Source organism: Hylobates moloch, unplaced genomic scaffold (assembly GCF_009828535.3).
Source record: "Hylobates moloch isolate HMO894 unplaced genomic scaffold, HMol_V3 SCAFFOLD_5, whole genome shotgun sequence".
Lineage (NCBI taxonomy): Eukaryota > Metazoa > Chordata > Mammalia > Primates > Hylobatidae > Hylobates > Hylobates moloch.
Window position 1 is genome coordinate 141,692,066 of NW_026652280.1, and position 20,161 is coordinate 141,712,226.

Below are 20,161 nucleotides of genomic sequence, written 5' to 3' on the forward strand. Positions count from 1 at the left end.
AAGGGATTAAGTTAATCATGTTAATCCCTAGCAGGGATTGCAAATGGCTTTATAAAAGAACAGGACATACTCTATCAGGAGCTGCCTGAGAAACTGTAATAGATCTAAATTTTGAACAGCAGTGTCTGGCACATAGTAGATACTCAGCAAATATTTGGACTGGATTATTCTGCTGTTTGGACTTACTCTTATTTGAGAATTGTTTTTAATTAGAAAAACAAGCCTGCTTACCTGCTGCCATGTGTCACAGGCTTTAATTCACTTTGTCACAGATTAATAAAAAGTATAAGTGATTGTAAGTCAGTAATACAAGGAGTTCACTAAAAATGATCAGATGAATTCTGTTTATCTCAGATGAAGCTTTAATCATTTTAATACTTCCATAAGAATATCTGGTTTTTAAATGATCAGAGTCTATATGTAAGGTAAAATGTATAGGAGATAATTTAGAAAATTAGCACTTCTGGAAATTTCAGAATTAAAAAAACTTTATGTGATTCATATAATATTTTAAAAAGTGGTTTCTACTGGTTACAAATAAGGAAGAATCATCCTAGGATTTTAAAACCTATATAGGGAGATGAATTTTAGGATTTTTCTCTTTCGAATTTGTGAATTGTAACTGGACTTATAATAGCAAATGCCTTTTTCAGGTACAAAAATTACAAAATATCATTGCAAGTCGAGCTACTCAGTATAATCATGATATGAAGAGAAAAGAACGTGAATATAATAAACTGAAGGAACGTCTGCATCAACTTGTTATGAACAAGAAAGATAAGAAAATAGGTAAACAGCTGTCAAAGATCAACTAAGAGAATAAATAAGCTAATACTATGCTTAGAAATAATTGCAAAAGGATTGAACACAGTAACTCATGAAATGTTATTTTCATGCTTTATACAATTGATTTTCGGTGGTGTTTGTTTATATAAAATTTAGACAACTGGTTAGTGGAAAATAAGTCATTTTGCCTTGCTTTATTTAATTGCATGTATTTTTTAACATGACCGGTGTAGAATTAATCCGTAGAGGAAAACTAAGCCAGAGGACATTCTAATTTTCCATAGCAAAGAACTGATAATATTAAAAATCAGTGTCAGTTTCTGATTATCAAAAGAAGTATTTTAGAGTAAACCTCATAAAATTTTTCTTTTTTTTTTTTAATGGGTGTTACCTATATATATATATATTTTTTTTTAATTATACTTTAGGTTTTAGGATACATGTGCACAATGTGCAGGTTTGTTACATATGTATCCATGTGCCATGTTGTTTTGCTGCACCCATTAACTCGTCATTTAGCATTAGGTATATCTCCTAATGCTGTCCCTCCCCCCTCCCCCAACCCCACAACAGTCCCCGGAGTGTGATGTTCCCCTTCCTGTGTCCATAAGTTCTCATTGTTCAATTCCCACCTATGAGTGAGAACACGCGGTGTTTGGTTTTTTGTCCCTGCGATAGTTTACTGAGAATGATGTTTTCCAATTTCATCCATGTCCCTACAAAGGACACGAACTCATCCTTTTTTATGGCTGCATAGTATTCCATGGTGTATATGTGCCACATTTTCTTAATCCAGTCTGTTGTTGTTGGACATTTGGGTTGGTTCCAAGTCTTTGCTATTGTGAATAGTGCCGCAATAAACATACGTGTGAAAATTTTTCATCAGACCAAATCGTTAATGTCAGTTTGAGTTCCTTTAAATAAGTTTAGCTGTACATTTTTGGAGCAGCTAGTCAAAAGGATGGACTATAAAAGTTAGGCATGTGTGTGTGTCTAAGGTATACTTTTTTCCTAATAGTAGTCTTTTTCAAAACTTTAAGCCATTTCATCCAAATATGTGGATAATTTCAAGTAGATAGTGTAAATTAAAAAGCAAAGAAACAGGAAAGTAGAGCTTTACAATACAGTTTTGCTGGCCTGGTATAAATACGAGACACAAGAAGTGTGTGTATTTATTTATTGAAGAGTGATTTCCAAGTGACTATAGGTAGTCCTCTAACATACATTATACCGTGACACCCCTAAACTGTCTTACCTTAGATTTGAAAAACAGGCGATGAGTGTACGTTTCAGGCTGTCATGTGGTAGACTCTGCCTGCTGTCAGCAAGCACTTTAATGTTGACTGCATCACTGTCATTCTGCAGCAGAGCTGTTGGAGGTATCTGAATACTTTGTTTTTTAGATTGTTGAAAAATAGAAATGAAGATTCAGTAATGTGCATTTAAGATTGGAAATCTTTAGGTATCCTGAGTTAATCTTACTCATTTGAGAATCATTAGTTTTTAAGTTTAGTTAGCCTCATGTTCATTCATGAAGGAAAAAAACTTAAAAAGCAGGATGAAATGCTGAAGTATAAAATGTAACACAGAGAAGTTTATTAAGGATTTAGTTCTGGAAACAGCTCTTCCATTATAGGGGTCTGGCTGTTTCCTGGTCCAATCGGAAGTGACAGTTTCATAATGATTTTATTAACTCTAAGATTACAATAATTTACCCTTATTTCCTTCTTATGCCAAATGTTTCCATGTCCACCTGCAGCAGAAGATACTACTACTATCAGGGGCTTTGACTCCTTTGATGAAAATAATGATGTTAATGTTAACAGGGCATGGCAAACTTTTTCTGTGTAGATCCATATAGTAAACATTTTCAGCTTTATGGGATCTACAACTTATTTGTTGCACCTACTTATCTCTGCCATTGTAACAGGAAAAGTAGCCATAGGCAGTATATAAACAAGTAGATGTGGCTGTGTTCCCATAAAGCTTTATTTACAAAATCAGGCAGCCAGCCTGTGGGCCATTATCAGCCAACCCTGATAATGAAATTAATAATGATAAAGTAACATTTATTAAGTACTTACTGTGCGCCAGATACTGTGTTCACTCTACTGTGTTGGGTGCTTTAACAGTTGTTTCTTTGTCTTCTCAACAACTCTTTGGTAGATACTTTTGTTATTCCCAGTGTCCAAGAAGAAACAGGCTTAACAGTTAAATAACGTGTGGAGATCTCATTGCTTACAAATGGTGGAACTAGAAACTTGAAAATTAGGCTGTTTAAGCCCAAATCCCAACCTATATACCAGGTTCACTTTCACCACTTATGTGTATAGAGTGCATTAGAGTTCTAGACGCTTAAGCATGTCTGGTAAGAATTAATTTGATGTGTTCATGTTTGTAGCTATGGACATTTTGAATTATGTCGGGAGAGCTGATGGAAAAAGAGGCTCCTGGAGGACTGGTAAAACTGAAGCCAGGTAAAGTCCAGTGTAAACGGATAAATGTGATCAGACTTCCTTCTATCCTGTGTTTTCATACTGACAGTTTCTTTCTCAGGAATGAAGATGAAATGTATAAAATTCTCTTGAATGATTATGAATATCGTCAGAAACAAATCCTAATGGAAAATGCAGAACTTAAGAAGGTTCTTCAACAAATGAAAAAGGAAATGATTTCTCTTCTTTCTCCCCAAAAGAAGAAACCTAGAGAAAGAGTAGATGATAGTACAGGAACTGTAAGTGGCTCTTTCCTCTCTAATATAGTCTTCAGATTGCTAATAAGAATAATTAAAACACGTGGTAGGCATTCTCAATGGGGACACTATTGGTATTTTGAATAGGACACTCACTGCTATGCTACTTTCAGTTACTGTGACAACTAAAAAGACTGTTCCTATGTATTTTCAGACATTCCCTGAAAAATGCTGGAAATGATTTTCCGGGGAATTAATACATGTCAAGCACTGTAAGAAGTGCTTTATAAGCAATGTCTCATTTTATAATATTCCTCATAACATATGAGATTATTTCATATATTATAATTTGATGATTTAGGTACTATAAATATGCCCATTTTATAGATAAGGAAACTAAGGCATAATACTTAGTAGCCCAGTATCACACATGACAGTGCTAAGATTTGAATCCAAGTTTCTCCAAAGCTCACGCTCATAACCACTATGTCAAATATCCTTTCACTTGTTTTAGTATTATGTACTCTACTTTTCACAGAGTGAAACTTAATGTTAACTTTGGGAACCAGATAGTCAGTTTATAAATTTATTGAGTGTTCTTTATGTTCTAGTCTCTGGAAAGGAAAGGCTAAAAAGATTTTGACTTTTTCCCTCAAGAAGCTCTTTTTGGGAGAGACAGACGTGGAGAAGTGATTATTACATGTGTTAGGTGCTGTAATAAGGTGGTACAATGTGCAGAACAGAATAGTTATGGCAATCAAGGCATCACAGAGAAAGTGACATTTTCACTGCTTCTTAGAAAGTATTTTTGAGGTTAAAAAAAAAAAAACATGGAGAGAGCATTCCAGAGAATGGGAGTAATATATGCAGAGGTCTGAAAAAAAAATCACATAGTTCATTTTACTTAATTGCTTTACATATAAGTTAAAATCGTAGGTTTCAGCAAGTTCACATTAGTGATAAAAATCTGAAAATAATGTTGATGGAAAATACTAGTTAACAGCAAGATACCAGAACTTGTTTTTTAAACCTGTATTTGAGGATTATTTATTTTGTGGTATCACAAATCAGTCCAGCTGATAAGCCCATCCCAGCACTTACCTTTTTTTCTACTTAACATTTTTTTTTTTTTTTTTTTTTTTTTTAAGAGACAGAGTCTCGCTCTGTTGCCAGGCTGGAGTGCAGTGGCACAATCTCGGCTCGCTGCAACCTCCGCCTCCCGAGTTCAAGTGATTCCCCTGCCTCAAACTCCTGAGTAGCTGGGACTATAGGCACCCGCCACCATGCCTGGCTAATTTTTTTTTTTCTTTTTGTATTTTAGTAGAGACGGGGTTTCACCATATTAGCCAGGATGGTCTCAATCTCCTGACCTCGTGATCCGCCCGCCTCAGCCTCCCAAAGTGCTGGGATTACAGGCGTGAGCCACTGCGTCTGGCCTTTTTGAGATGGAGTTTTCCTCTTGTTGCCCAGGCTAGAGTGCAATGGCACCATCTCACTTCACTGCGATCTCCGCCTCTCTGGTTCAAGCGATTCTCCTGCCTCAGTCTCCAGAGTAGCTGCGATTATAGGCGTGCACCACCACGCAAGGCCAATTTTGTATTTTTAGTAGAGATGGGGTTTCTCCATGTTGGTCAGGCTGGTCTCGAATTCCCGAATGTCTTTTACATTCTCCGTTTTGAGGCCTGCTTGACCTCTTACATGTAGTTAACCTTTTATCTCAAACTCTGTCACTTCTAATCAGTTCTTAACATTCACTAGTATTTCTTCAAGGTTAACATAGTGTCCGTTACTACTGCAGCGTCTTCAGTTTTTGGTCCAACCTTAACATCTCATCACCAGATTTCAGTTAGCAAAAGTATGTGGTAAGTCAGGGAGATCTTTCTCCAGTGATTAAACCCTCCTCACCCCCATTACTCAGCCAGTGGGTAGTATCCTGTGTAATTCTTTGTAATTCACATGTTTAAGTGGACAATGATCTCTTAAATATATATTCTAGGTTTAAAAGATCCATTTTTCCAGCTCCCTTTTCTCTTTAATTTTTGTAGGGAAAGATTTTTGAAGCATTATAGCAAGAGAGATAAGATGTAATGTTGGAATGCCTAGGTAGCATCGACATTTCATTTATTATTTGACCTACTTACTTGTAAAATATATACCAAAATTCAGTTAAAATGAGTTTGTTGTTTTGTTTTCTGGTTTTTTAGAGGCAGGGTCTTGTTCCCCAGGCTGGTCTCGAACTCCTGGGCTTAAGCAGTCATCCCACCTTGGCCTCACAAAGTGTTGGGATTACAAGCGTGAGCCACTGTGCCCAGCCGAATTTTTTATTTTCATTTTGCGGTTACAGAGTTCTGTTCAATCTGAGAAATGTGCAATAATTATTCTTTTTTTTTTTTTTTTGAGACGGCGTCTCGCTCTGTTGCCAGGCTGGAGTGCTGTGGTGACATCTCAGCTCACTGCAACCTCCGCCTCCTGGGTTCAAGTAATTCTCCTGCCTCAGCCTCCTGAGTAGCTGGAACTACAGGCATGCACCACCACGCCCGGCTAATTTTTGTATTTTTAGTAGAGATGGGGTTTCACCATGTTGGCCAGGATGGTCTCGCTCTCTTGACCTCGTGATCCACCCCCTCAGCCTCCCAAAGTGCTGGGATTACATACAGGCGTGAGCCACCGTGCCCAGCCAATAATTTTTCTAACAGATTGGTAGTATTCTAGTAGGCTTTAAAATGTTCAGAAGAGAAGTTGTGCTTCCTTGGAAGAGTTACTGGCAAGTAGATTTTGATGATTGGCAGGGGCTAGAATCACCATGATTGGGATCCTGGGCCATTCCCCTGTCTGCTCCCTCTCAGAGACTCTGACCTCTGCTAGCCCATTGCTGACCTCGACTACTGATAGAATTCTTCAGACTCAGTCGCTCCCTCATCCTGCTGATCTGCATGTGCGAGCAGTCGAATCATCCCTTCTTTCTTTTCATCTTTTATCTTCCTTTTTTCCCCAGCAAGATTTTTATTGTTCAAATTAGTGAAGTATATCTCTCTACCTTCCTGAATATTAATGACAAATTAGAACTCCTTTATGTAGATGTGGGTTATTGTGACATATTTCCATTTTAGTATTGTTTTCCCATATTCTTTATCCTGCTTTGATTCTGTATGATCATATATCAGTAAAGTTTGCTACTTCTTTATGATTTCGTGTTTTGGCAGAATACAAAGAAAAGTATCTTCAGTTGTATAAAAAAGTATATGAGGAAAATAGAATTAACAGTTGCTTTTATTAAATACTTCAGAGATTATTTCACAAGTGCATTTCTTTAAGCAGCCTAGGATTAGAAACAAGCTGATCTGATGTCAAATATCAGTTCTGCCTCTTAGTTGCAATGCTGCTTCTCTAAGCCTCGGTTTTCCCACATTGTAATGAGCTGAGGATTAAATAACATGTGAAAACATCCAACACATTAGACAGGTAGTGATATCTCCTTCTCAAACAGCTTCATGACTCTTGTCATTAACTGTATTTGGATTCAAATTCAGGTTTAGAGAGAGCTGAATTTAGGAGTCTCATCATTTTTTTTTTCAAGACATTTAAATACTGGGTCATATATGCATAAGACACAGCACAGAAATTATTTTGATGCGGCTCCCTCTGGCAATCAAACTGAAGACTACTTGCGTGAGCATCTAAATCCATTGTAAGGTACTAGCCTTTCCTCTTCATCTCTCCACTTGTAGGTTATTTCTGATGTGGAAGAAGATGCCGGGGAACTAAGCAGAGAGAGTATGTGGGACCTTTCCTGTGAAACGGTGAGAGAGCAGCTTACAAACAGCATCAGAAAACAGTGGAGAATTTTGAAAAGTCATGTAGAAAAACTTGATAACCAAGGTAACCACTGCTTCTATGCATGTAAAGTGAGTTGTGACATTTGGTAAGGTGTTGATTTTTAGTCACTTAGCAAGCCACATTATAGGCTCAGAGCTAAAGTACTATACTTCAGTTTGGTGGTTAGCAAGATTTTGCATACATTTATTTTTTCATTTTATTTTATTTTATTTTACTTTTTGAGACAGAACCTTGCTCGGTCACCCAGGCTGGAGTGTAGTGGTGCAATCTTGGCTGACTGTAACCTCCGCCTCCTAGGTTCAAGTTATTTCTCCTGCTTCAGCCTCCTGAGTAGCTAGGACTATAGGTGCGCATCACAGCCAGCTAATTTTTTGGTATGTTTTTAGTAGAGATGGGGTTTTGCTGTGTTGGCCAGGCTTATCTCGAACTCCTGAACTCAAGTGATTCACCTGCCTTGGCCTCCCCAGAGTGTCTGGATTACAGGTGTGAGCCACAGTGCACAGCCGAGATTTTACATACATTTATATGTGAGGTTTGAACTTCACTGAGAAAAATACACTTTGGTCTCAGAGTGAATGTTTGAAAAGAGGACATCATGGATCCATCTGCCCTGGATGCAGTATACAGTCGAATAAAGATAACTGAGTCGGGATAAAAGACTACACATTGGGTATAGTGTACACTGCTTGGGTGATGGGTGCACCAAAATCTCAGAAATCACCACTAAAGATCTTATTCATGTAACCAAACACCACCTGTTCCCCCCCCCCAAAAAAAAGAGAAAACTAGTCTCTTTTACTGACTGTCAAAAATCAAGAAATATTTATCATAATATAGATAGGAACCTTTTGCCTGTCAAAAATCAAGAAATATTTATCATAATATAGATAGGAACCTTTTGCCTGTCAAAAATCAAGAAATATTTATCATAATATAGATAGGAACCTTTTGCTTACTTCTAGATGCTTGCAGATTACTATGTTCCTAGTAATTCACTTAAAATTATTTTTGTTTGTTTGTTTTTTTTTTTTTTTTTGAGACGGAGTCTCGCTCTGTCACCCAGGCTGGAGTGCAGTGGCGCAATCTCGGCTCACTGCAAGCTCTGCCTCCCGGGTTCACGCCATTCTCCTGCCTCAGCCTCGGCTAATTTTTTGTATTTTTAGTAGAGACGGGGTTTCACCGTGGTCTCGATCTCCTGACCTCGTGATCCGCCCGCCTCGGCCTCCCAAAGTGCTGGGATTACAAGCGTGAGCCACCGCGCCTGGCCTTAAAATTATTTTTAAAATAATAGATGTTTAATGCAGAATATTAATTTGGAAGTATGTAAAGTAGAATATCCAGGTCTCCATTCCATACATATAACACTTACAGTTTGGTGCATATTTTTCTATACTTTCCTCTATGGATTTGAAAGATACTCATTTTTTTTTAATTTTAAAAATTGAATATTACCTGTATTTTTCTTTAGTGTGCTTTTTTCACTTAACTATTACCCTTATATATAGCTCTACATTGATGAATATATTCTTAATATTTTCTACTTGGTAAAGTTTGAATGCTTTTAAATTAGGAAAATGAAGATTTCTGCTCAGTAAATGAAGCCTATTTAAAGAAAAATTTAAATTGTCAAAATGTGAACTAAGTGCCATTGTGTTAAGTATTAGTAAAGAGCAATCAGCAAAATTATTATTACAGCACCAAAATGAATATACGCGAGATGTTGTTCATTTGAGTCAATGCTGTCTATTAGCAAATAGCAAGTATGTTTGGACTTCGTATTTGTTGAATTTAATATTTGAGAGCAAGATTTGTGACACTTCATTGATCTTTGAAGCAGTGTCAACAAAAACATGATTTTATTTTTCTCTTCTCTGAATATGGCCATTTTGTCTGTTTTTAATTAGGACATAATCTTGAATAAATATGGATTACAAATTGTTGGCAATAGAGCTCTGTTTGTAAGCATATCATTTAGTCTTAAAATTGTACAAATGTATAATTGTCATGAACTCCTGTAGTTGCTTTGCTTCTTAAACATTTTTTATAATGTTAAAATAGTATAAATTTTGTTATAGCTTTTGAAATTTTAAAAAGTCAAAAGACATAACTACTTTTTAGAAAACCTATAAAATTCTAGAAAGATAAAAGTTCTGAGAGCCCTTGTTTTAAAGATACTTGCAAAACACTGTAAACTAAGTGGTGGCTATAAGACCTATGTCAACTTACGGATTTTGTCTTAGTTTCAAAGGTACACCTGGAAGGTTTTAACGATGAAGATGTAATCTCACGACAAGACCATGAACAAGAAACTGAAAAACTCGAGTTAGAAATTCAGCAGTGTAAAGAAATGATTAAAACTCAGCAACAGCTTTTACAGGTGAATATAAATTACCTTTTAAAGCTGTTCTCCATGAAAAGCCAGAATTGTGCTGAACCTTACCAGATTTGTATTCCTTTTTTCATAAGGCCCTGGTATTTGACAGTTTTCTAGTGTGTGTTCCCTGCTAACAGATACATTGTATCCCACTCCTTAAATAGTCCATACTTTGCTAGTTGGGGTAATAGCTTTTGGGAAATGAGAATTCTCATTTGACTTTTTGATTCTTAACAATTTCTATTCCTGCCCTGAAGTTTGACCAGCCTTCCCTGGCTTTCATTTCAACTTGTTGGAGTGTTGCAGGGTCCCTCAGGAACTTACTATGTTTTAAATTTTAATAGCAGCAGCTCGCTACTGCATGTGATGATGATACCACTTCACTATTACGAGACTGTTATTTGTTGGAGGAAAAGGAACGCCTCAAAGAAGAATGGACCCTTTTTAAAGAGCAGAAAAAGAATTTTGAGAGAGAGAGACGAAGCTTTACAGAAGCCGCTATTCGCCTGGGATTGGAGGTATTTTAAACAATTGTAGTGCTTTTGAAAATACTAGGGGTGGGTGGGCCTCAGTAGAATGCTTCTAAGGTCTCCTTTTGTTTCTTGCTATTTACTTATTTTCTAAAATATTTACTGGTGATCTCATAAATAATTTGAAATGAAAGGGAGGCTGAGCATATAGAATGGGATCATTTCCCCTTACCAGATTTGAGAATTGAACTTAAAAAAAAAAACAAAAAAAAACACTGTAAGCATTTATTACTGCTTTCAGATTGGCTTTCTCCTAAGTGTTTTACACAAGAAATCTCTTGGGTATCCATCATTCATCCACTGTCAGTAGGTGTGGTGTCAGAAGACAGTGCAACCAAGACTACATTTGCTGTTTAAAAAGGAAGTATAATAAAAACATTAAGTTCTCTTCTCCCCAATCCATCATTGTTATATATATGCTCTACAGCTTCTTTTTTTTTTTTTACTTATGTCGTCTACATATTCCCCCTTCAAAAACCGTAGCAGTAATGTCCTGAACATGGTTAAAAAAAAGAAATTAACAAAACTCATAAAAAAAGCTACAAAGTAAGAAAGTAGTATCCTCCTTTCTCATCCCCAGTTTCATTCCTTAGAGGTAACTGCTGTTAAAAGTATCTGTTGGAAATTCTTCTAGGAAGTACTGTTTTAACTTTTAATGTATTTCAAGTTTTCTTATTTATCAGTTTATTGATTCCCTGCTATGAAAGATAAGGAATTCTGTGTCCTTATTGTACCTCCTACCTACACCCTTCCTCATTCACATCTCATGTTTTCATAATATTGTTCCTCTTGTTCTTCTGTTTGCCTGTTTTTTTTTTGCTTTAAGGAAAAAATAAAAAGCTTCCATTTCATGGTTGTTCAACTTCAGTCAGTATCAGTTCATCCCTGCAGTGAAAGCTGAGGACTTTCTTGTAGTTACCCTTGTTGCACCTCTCTTGCTTTACTACTTTGCAATTTTTGTGATATTATTTTTTGTTGTGATCACATTCATAGTTCGTCCTCTAATACAATCCAGATATAAGTACTTTGTCTAAACTTGAGACTTAAAAGTTTGAAAACCAGGAAAGAAAATTGATAACATTACAATTATGTAAATATTATTCTATAACCAAATATGTTTGGACACAGAAAATATTCTATATTATTAAGACTTTGCCACCCAGAGAATCTATCTAGTGAATTCTTTGACTTTCTCTGTAGCTTCCTTTGTGATTTCCTGAATCAGATTCAGCTGCCATGTTTCTTATATCTCGTGTTACTTTCTTTCTTGGGTTCTATTCAATTTGCTGTATTACCTTCTTGAGTAATTTTTTTTTATAAATAGTGCTTGAGCTATAAACATTCTGAATTCTGGAATAGTCAAAAATATATTCATACTTGATTGGTTTGGCTGGGTATAGAATTTAGATTCCAATTTTTTTCCTCAAAACTTTGAATTATTCCATTTCTCCTAGTGTTTAGTTTTACTGATGAGAAGCCTGATTGTAATATACCTGTGTTACTTTGTAGATAACTGTGTTTTGTTTTCTATCTCCCTCTGTGGAAGCTTTGGTTATTTTCTTTTCTTAAAGTTTGGAAATTTTACCAGGATATGTCTAGAGAGTTCCTTTCATCCTAAAGACTCTGTATTTCTTTAATTTAGGAAAATTTTCTTCTTTATTTTTTCCTTCTTTGACTTCTCTGTGTTCTGGAACTTTTGTTAGACACACATTTGGCCTTCTGAATATATATCTACAGGTTGACTTTTGTTCTCAATTCTGGGATATTCTCTTACCTTTATCTTAGAGATCATGAAACTGGCCTTTCAGGGTCAGTTTTATTATTTGCTTTAGCCACTGAGTTTTTGTTTCAGAATTTATCTTTAAAATTTTCTAATGTCCTAATTTTTGCTTTTCTTTATATAGCATGATGATATTTTACAGATGTTTATTAATCTATCTGATAATATGTGTTACATTTTTTAAAAAGATTTCTTTCATCTCGAAGTATCTGTTATCCATGGTCAGTTTTCTATTTATCTCGACCTTTTTTCTATATTAGTTTTCTTGAATGTTTGGTGATGCATGATTCTGTATCAGTATTTATGAATGAAAGACTGTGTTGCTTGTTTTAAGTAGCTGACGTGGATTTCCTCAGTTCACAATGTGAACGTCTGTTTCATTGGTAGCTATCTTCAGGGAACAACATTTGCACTAGCATTGTCTCCTACCTGTTTCCGAGCCCGTATCCCCCACATCACTCCAAGAGATACTCTTGCTACTTTGCATATTGCTCCCAGTTGCCAGGTGCCTTTCCCTGCATGAGAATCTTTCTCCATCTGGTCACTAGGACAGTGGGCATAGTGAGGGATGGGAGGGAAGCATGCAAGACCTGAGGGCTGATGGAGAATTTAGTTTAGGATTCATCAGCTGTTCAGAAGGGGGAGGTTTGACATAATTTGCCTATGCCCTCTTGTGATTTAGTGATGGTGGCTACCAGTACTAGTAGATGGCTAGAGGATGAGAGAAATGCTTGATAAAGTTCATAGGTTCTTTTTTCAAGTGACTAATTTACAATATAGATTGTTTTTCTTTTATTTGTAATTTTATATTGTTTTGTATGTTCAAAAGTTATGCTAATCTGTTCCATTTTTTGCATTGTTTATTTGAACTTAATATGAAGACAGTGATGGTTGGTTTATTGGGTGAAACAGATGAATTTCTGTTTTTTAAATGTAATTTTTTCTTAAGTGAAATTTTTCTTTGTTTTTTTTGTTTTGCTTTTTTTTTTTTTTTTTTGAGATGGAGTCTTGCTGTGTTGCCCAGGCTGGAGTGCAGTGGCGTGATCTCGGCTCACTGCAACCTCTGCCTCCTGGGTTCATGCCATTCTCCTGCCTCAGCCTCCTGAGTAGCTGGGACTACAGGCACCCGTCACCACACCTGGCTAATTTTTTTTTATTTTTTTTTATTTTTAGTAGAGATGGGGTTTCACCCTGTTAGCCAGGATGGTCTTGATCGCCTGACCTCGTGATCCACCTGCCTCAGCCTCCCAAAGTGCTGGGATTACAGGCATGAGCCACCGCACCCGGCCTTGTTTTGCTTTTTGAGATGGAGCCTCGCTCTGTCACCCAGGCAGGAGTGCAGGGGTGCGATCTCAGCTCACTGCAACCCCTGCCGCCTGGGTTCAAGCGATTCTCCTGCCTCAGCCTCCTGAGTAGCTGGGATTACAGGCGCGCACCACCATGCCCGGCTAAATTTTGTATTTTTAGTAGAGATGGGGCTTCACCATGTTGGCCAGGCTGGTCTCAAACTCCTGACCTTGTGATCTGCCCACCTTGTCCTCCCAAAATGCTGGGATTACAGGCATGAGCCACTGTGCCCGGCTTTTTTTTTTTTTTTTTTTTTTTTTTTTTGAGATGCGGTCTTGCTGTGTCACCTAGGCTGGAGTGCAGTGGTGCTATCTCGGCTCACTTCAGTTTCAACTTCCCAGGCTCTAGCCATCCTCCCTCCCCAGCCTCCCAAGTAGCTGAGACTGTAGTCCTGTGCCACCATGCCCAGCTAATGTTTGTATTTTGTGTAGAGACAGGGTTTTGTCATGTTGCCTAGGCTGATCTGGAACTCCTCAGCTCAAGTGCTCCACCAACCCTCAGCCTCCCAAAATACTGGGATTACAGATGAGTGCAGAAATTATTCTTAGTTTTTTAGGTTAACTCATTTGACATAAGAAGTACGAATAGATAGCCAGACAGCAAACAAAGATAGCTAGAGCAATCATGTGAAATGGCAACTGTGTGGATGTTGAAATATTGATCATTATTTCTTTGGTTGTTTATGGTAGAGAAAGGCATTTGAAGAAGAAAGAGCCAGTTGGTTAAAGCAGCAGTTTTTAAATATGACTACCTTTGACCACCAGAACTCAGAAAATGTGAAACTTTTCAGTGCCTTCTCAGGAAGTGAGTACTTTATAAACTCTTTAATTTGAACATGCATATAAATAAAATTATTTACATATTACAAAATACATATTATTAATACAAGACTTTGGAAATCACCGATTAGAGCTCTCTAATTATAACTAAAAGTCAACTTTTTGTTTGTTTTTGAGACGGAGTCTTGCTGTGTCGCCCAGGTTGGAGTGCAGTGAGTGACGTGACCTTGGCTCACTGCAACCTCTGCCTCCCGGCTTCACGCGATTATCTTGTCTCGGCCTCCTGAGTAGCTGGGATTACAGGCATGTGCCACCACGCCTGGCTAATTTTTGTATTTTTAGTAGAGACGGGTTTTTACCATATTGGCCAGGCTGGTCTTGAACTCCTGACCTCAGGTGATCCACCCATCTCAGCCTCCCATAGTGCTGGGATTATAGGCATGAGCCACTGTGCTTGGCCTAAAAATCAACTTTAATATTTTATTTACTGTAGTCAAAGTGAGGATGAGAGGGGGACTGTGCATACCCAAAGTAACTTTTGTTGTGAGTTTGTAATAATGTGAAGTTTTTGAAAATTTACATCGAGAATTTTTTTTCAAGATGTAGTCTTGCTCTGTCACCCAGGCTGGAGTGCATCTCGGCTCTCTGCAGCCTCAGCGTCCTGGGCTCAGGCAATCCTCCTTGCCTCAGCCTCCTGAGTAGCTGAGACTATAGGCACACACCACCGTACCCAGATAATTTTAAAAACTTTTTTGTAGAGACAAGCCCTCACTATACTACCCAGGCTGGTCTCAAGCTCCTGGCTTAAGCAGTCATTCCGCCTCGCCTTCCCAAAGTGCTAGGATTACAGGTGTGAGCCACCCCATCCAGCCTAGAAATATTTTTAAAACTAGATCCTTTTGGCCGGGCACGGTGGCTCACGCCTGTAATCTCAGCACTTTGGGAGGCCGAGGCAGGTGGATCACGAAGTCAGGAGATCGAGACCATCCTGGCTAACACAGTGAAACCCCGTCTGTACTAAAAATACAAAAAAATTAGCCAGGCATGGTGGCGGGCCCCTGTAGTCCCAGCTACTCGGGAGGCTGAGGAAGGAGAATGGCGTGAACCCAGGAGGTGGAGCTTGCAGTGAGGCAAGATCGCGCCACTGCACTCTAGCCTGGGCGACAGAGCAAGACTCCATCTCAAAAAAAAAAAAAAAAAAAAAAGATCCTTTTAAACATGTGTGGACTATGCAACGAAGATAGCAAGATTAATTATATTAATTTGAATTTGTTCCATCTCTTACCTCACTCAGAACTGCAGATGAATCATCCTGATGATTTACCTTCACTATATTTAATGCCTCACCATATGTACTGCCTTTTTCCCTTCCTTGTTTTACAACAGGTTCTGATTGGGACAATCTTATAGTGCACTCAAGGCAACCGCAAAAGAAGCCTCACAGTGTGTCTAATGGGTCTCCAGTTTGCATGTCTAAACTTACTAAATCTCTTCCTGCTTCACCTTCCACTACAGACTTTTGCCAGACACGTTCCTGCGTATCTGAACATAGGTATTTGTCTATAGGTGATCTTTTCACGTATTTCTAAAAATTGCTAAAGTTGCACTGCTAAGGGGAAGGTGGCATGTCTGTAGTATTAGCAACGATAGAGATTTTGGAGAGGAATTTAGTAGATGATTTATTCATTCTACAAATATTGAGTGTCCAGTGTATACAGACACTGTGCTAGATGCTGGAAATACAATAGTGAACAAGTAGATCTGTTCCTTGTCTTCTTGGAGGTAAATCATATGATGTGTGTCTTTTTATTTCACATTTAAGATACAATTTAGAATGTAGTCTTAATTATAGGAGTTAATATTTTAAGCACTTTAATTGTGTTAAATAGAAGGATATTGTTTTGACAGTTTTTGTAGAGTATATATCTTAACATTTTTTTCCGGCATGCCCATTTTATTGTTGAAGGGCAAATAACTGAGAAAAGCCTGTACCTGTTGAGTGAAAAAGATTTGTGCCCAAGGATGACAGTGTAAAAAAACATGGCTCTCCACCCTGGGAAACCCATATGTTGCTCTTAATTGCTACATTTTGGTATCTTCCTGTATCTCAAGTTATTATATCATTTTCTAAGATAAGATCAATACTCTGCTTCAGTGCCAATTCCAAGACTAGTTTTAAACGCAGCAGAGGAAGCAGATAGAACATTCCTAGTAAGACAGAGAGGAACAGAAAAGATCAGAGGGGTAAGTTGGAAAGTATGGTGGTAATCTCTTTGCTCTTAATTAAAAGTAGGAGACAATGGCCTTGGGAAACAGTCAGAGCTGAAGCAAACTCGGCCTGTGTTAGAGACTGGAGTGGAACTAAGTGTGGAAGAAGCCAGCTGGCCCTTGGGCTAAGAATTATGAAATAGATGGAGTTTAAAACAAGAAAGGAGGCTTTTAAAAGAAGGAGGAGAACAAGTTGTAGTTGACTTTTAAGAGGTGGGGGGATTAGGACTCCAAGTAAATGTTAGAGGGGATGAAAAAGAGCTAGATAAGAGCACTTCAGCCAAGTTTAGGGACCCTGAGGTGGGGCACACCTCATACATTTGCAATGGTGACCAAGACCTAGAGGTGTGAGATGAGGATGGAGAGATGTAAAAGTTCAAATATACAGAGAGGATAACATCATGAACCCATATGTACCTATGACTCAGGTTCAGCAGTTATTAACTCATGATCAATATTGTTCATATATAATCCCACTCTGCTTGCTCTCTCCACCCCAGCCCCAACCCATCTGGGATTTCATTTACAGAATATTTTAGTGTGCATTTATAGGTCAAATATTGTTCTAAGGGGAATAGAAAAAACATTAGTTTTAAGCAAGAGAGTGAAAAAAAGTCTTAAGTTTTAAAAAGATTACTGTTTTATACTATTGAAAACAGATTGTAGGAGTCCGTAATATAAACCAGGAAATCCAGTTAGGAGGCACTATTGGAGTGGAAACGAAAGACGATGGTAATTGGACTAGGGTCATAATGTGAAGGAAGGAATGCTTGGATTTGGGATCTATTTTGAAGTTAGACCAGTAGATGAGTTTAATATGGGAAGTGAAAGTTTATTTATTTTACAATCAAAAGATAATGTGTAAGCTTATAGTATTTTCTTATATAGAATATTATTCAAACTTCCAAATTTGACCAATCAGAACTATCTGTATAGATATAGATGCAAATTCTAGCCACCATTCACAAATAATGCATTTTATATCTAAGAGATAGCATAGCATAGTTATCTCAATTGTTTTTATATATTTTAAATATTTATCTTTTTACATCATTGTTTTTAGTTGTGAAATATTTGACATAAATATTTCTTGAAGACATTGTTTTATGTTTAATAAAGTTCAGCATTTAGTACCTGAATCATAGGGTGTTGCAAGTTAAATGTTAATATATGTAAAGCACTTAAAAACATTTAGTGACAGACTATAAAAATATATGTAAACAAATATAAACATGCTTTTTTTGTTTCTGAGTGCTCCACTAAACATCAGTGGCATAGAAACAATTTTGGAGCTTAAAGGAATTCAAGGTATTCATTGTTAACTAGCCTCTAAGAATAAAACAAACAGAAAAAAGTTTTATAACTGATAGAGAAGCTGTGCATCCTCACTTGGTTCTTCACATTTTAAATTATTTGATAAACTTGGTTCTCTTGCTCCTGAAGCATTTTGGATCTCGGTTTATATTAATATTACAACAAAATAATTAGGAGTATTTGTAGCTGATTTCTGCAACATCCTCATTGTTCCTTCACTGTAGAATGGAATTTTACATAAAGGCTGTGCCTTCACTGTAGAATGGAATTTTACATAAAGGCTGTGCCTTCACTGTAGAATGGAATTTTATATAAAGGCTGTGCCTTAGATTCCAGGCAAGGAGACTTGTGCATAAGTTACTTAAAAAACTTAGTTTGATCATTTGTACAGGGATTCTGATGACCGAATTACTATAAGTATTGGTAAATAAATTTATAGTAATTTGGTCATCAGAATCCCTTGTACAAATGATTAAACTAGGCATGCACTACTACTCCCAGCTAATTTTTTGTAGAGACAGGGTTTCACCATGTTACTCAGGCTAGTCCTGAATTCCTGGGCTCAAGCAGTTCGGCTGCCTCAGCCTCCCAAAGTGCTAGGATTACAGGTGTGAGCCACTGCTTCCAGCTGTTTTTTTTTTTTTTTTTCCCAAGTAAAATTTTAAATTAGATTTTTGGCCTAGATTTTTAGAATTAAAAGGAACTTAATTTTTTTTAAGATTGCCACATTATGAGGTTAAAGTATACAAGGAGGGGATAGTCACTAAGATCTGCCTTTCTTTTCCCAACAGTTCAATCAATGTACTGAATATAACTGCTGAAGAAATTAAACCAAATCAGGTTGGAGGAGAATGTACAAATCAAAAATGGAGTGTAGCATCAAGACCTGGATCACAGGAAGGTTGCTATAGTGGATGCTCCTTGAGCTACACAAATTCTCATGTAGAAAAAGATGACTTACCTTAGACATGTGGACTGGAATTTTTTTCATTAACGTGTTCATCAAATTTCACATCTAAGTTGAAACAGGGTGTCAATTAGAGATAATAAAGTCAATTATCTCTAATAACTTCAGATGGTCTAAGTTGTTTGTTTGGACTTCCCTGTCTTCCCCCAAAGAGTTGAAATCTTAAATCTATTTAAAAGGATATAAAAGCTTTGGATATGTATTTTTAGTAACAGAAGCATCTGGTTCTGTGAATAAAGGAATGTATAGATGTTTGGATAGAAACAAAAGCACTAGAATGAGTTTCCTCTTATAGGTATTAAAAATAGCACTTTTAGGAAACTGATTATTGTAAATGTTTAATTTTGTCTCAAATATAGTTGGCATTGGAAGTTTAGCCTTTACTTGAATGTATACTGTAGATTTTTAACAAAGTGAGTTCTATATTTATTATGTTTAGTGTGATTTGAAATTACCTCTTTCATATGTTTTAAATAAAGTGAAATTTATGTATGTTTTGTACATAGATATACATGATTATGTTAAGAGGCTTTAAGATTTAAAAGTTTCACACAACCATAAGTATAGTATTTCATGCCAGTAAAATTTTTTTTAGTGGTATTCTGTTTACAGATGTATTAGGACCATTGATGCATTACATTTAAGAATTCTTTTTAATACATCTGGGCAATAAATATTGAAAGGTATTCCATGAAGCTGAGTTCTTTAGATAACCAACACTACTAACATTACATTTTTGAGATTTTTATGACATTAGATTTTTATTTTGTATATGTAGGATATTATAATTTTTAAAAGGACTATTGATGATAGAGGAATAGGGGCAAGACAACAAAAGTACCTTTGAATAAAACAATTTAAGAAATTGGTTTAGGATATTGGATGATAGAAGATATTTAAGATATCTAGATGGTGATATTTTCCTTACGAGATGGGTACCAGTATAGTAATATCTGTATACTAACTAGGGCTTTGTATTGTCAATAATTTTTTAATAATTTTTTAATGAGGTATTTACCACTAAAGAAATATGATAATGTAAAACCATCAAATTTTATAATTGAGATGATACTCTGGAAAAACGTCATTTCATTTTCAGAAAACTCTTAGGCTCTCTTCAGTCTCTGTAATGTTTCTGATGCATGTTTCTTCATGAAAAGTATGTTGTTGTTTTGATAGTAATAATAATAAATGTAGGCTCAGCTCTTTCCCAGGATTTTCATCAAAAAGCTTTAAGTGCCTAACCCTGCTTGTCTCTGTACATAGAAGCCTGCACAAATCCAACCCTTGCCTAGGTATCGTAGTTTAGGCCCATTTACCTTCCCCTGTACTGGCAGTTCAGCCACTTACATGCACTCACCCTGTTTGTGGCTATTTTAAATTCATATTGTTAAAAAAAAAAAGAAAAAAAATCACCTATTTGTGTTATCCATTCACTATACATAACTATGTAACTCTTTGGAGTTGCATAGCAGCAGCCATTTTTT

General features: G+C 36.7%; 1 protein-coding gene across 5 annotated transcripts in view; it reads left to right on the forward strand.

Annotated features, from left to right (window-relative positions):
• Positions 1-19,181, forward strand: part of SSX2IP (SSX family member 2 interacting protein) — a 40,962-nt gene extending 21,781 nt beyond the window's left edge. For 4 of the 5 annotated variants that reach the window (XM_032155482.2, XM_032155483.2, XM_058439627.1 and 1 more), the window contains 9 exons: positions 654-789; positions 3,188-3,263; positions 3,343-3,520; positions 7,207-7,357; positions 9,556-9,692; positions 10,034-10,207; positions 14,036-14,150; positions 15,512-15,677; positions 18,499-19,181. In XM_032155482.2, coding sequence (XP_032011373.1) covers positions 654-789; positions 3,188-3,263; positions 3,343-3,520; positions 7,207-7,357; positions 9,556-9,692; positions 10,034-10,207; positions 14,036-14,150; positions 15,512-15,677; positions 18,499-18,673 — 1,308 coding nt within the window. In that variant the 3' untranslated portion in view covers positions 18,674-19,181. The remainder of the gene's footprint in view (positions 1-653; positions 790-3,187; positions 3,264-3,342; positions 3,521-7,206; positions 7,358-9,555; positions 9,693-10,033; positions 10,208-14,035; positions 14,151-15,511; positions 15,678-18,498) is intronic. The other variant, XM_058439628.1, reaches the window with a different exon arrangement.
• The last annotated feature ends 980 nt before the right edge of the window (positions 19,182-20,161 follow it).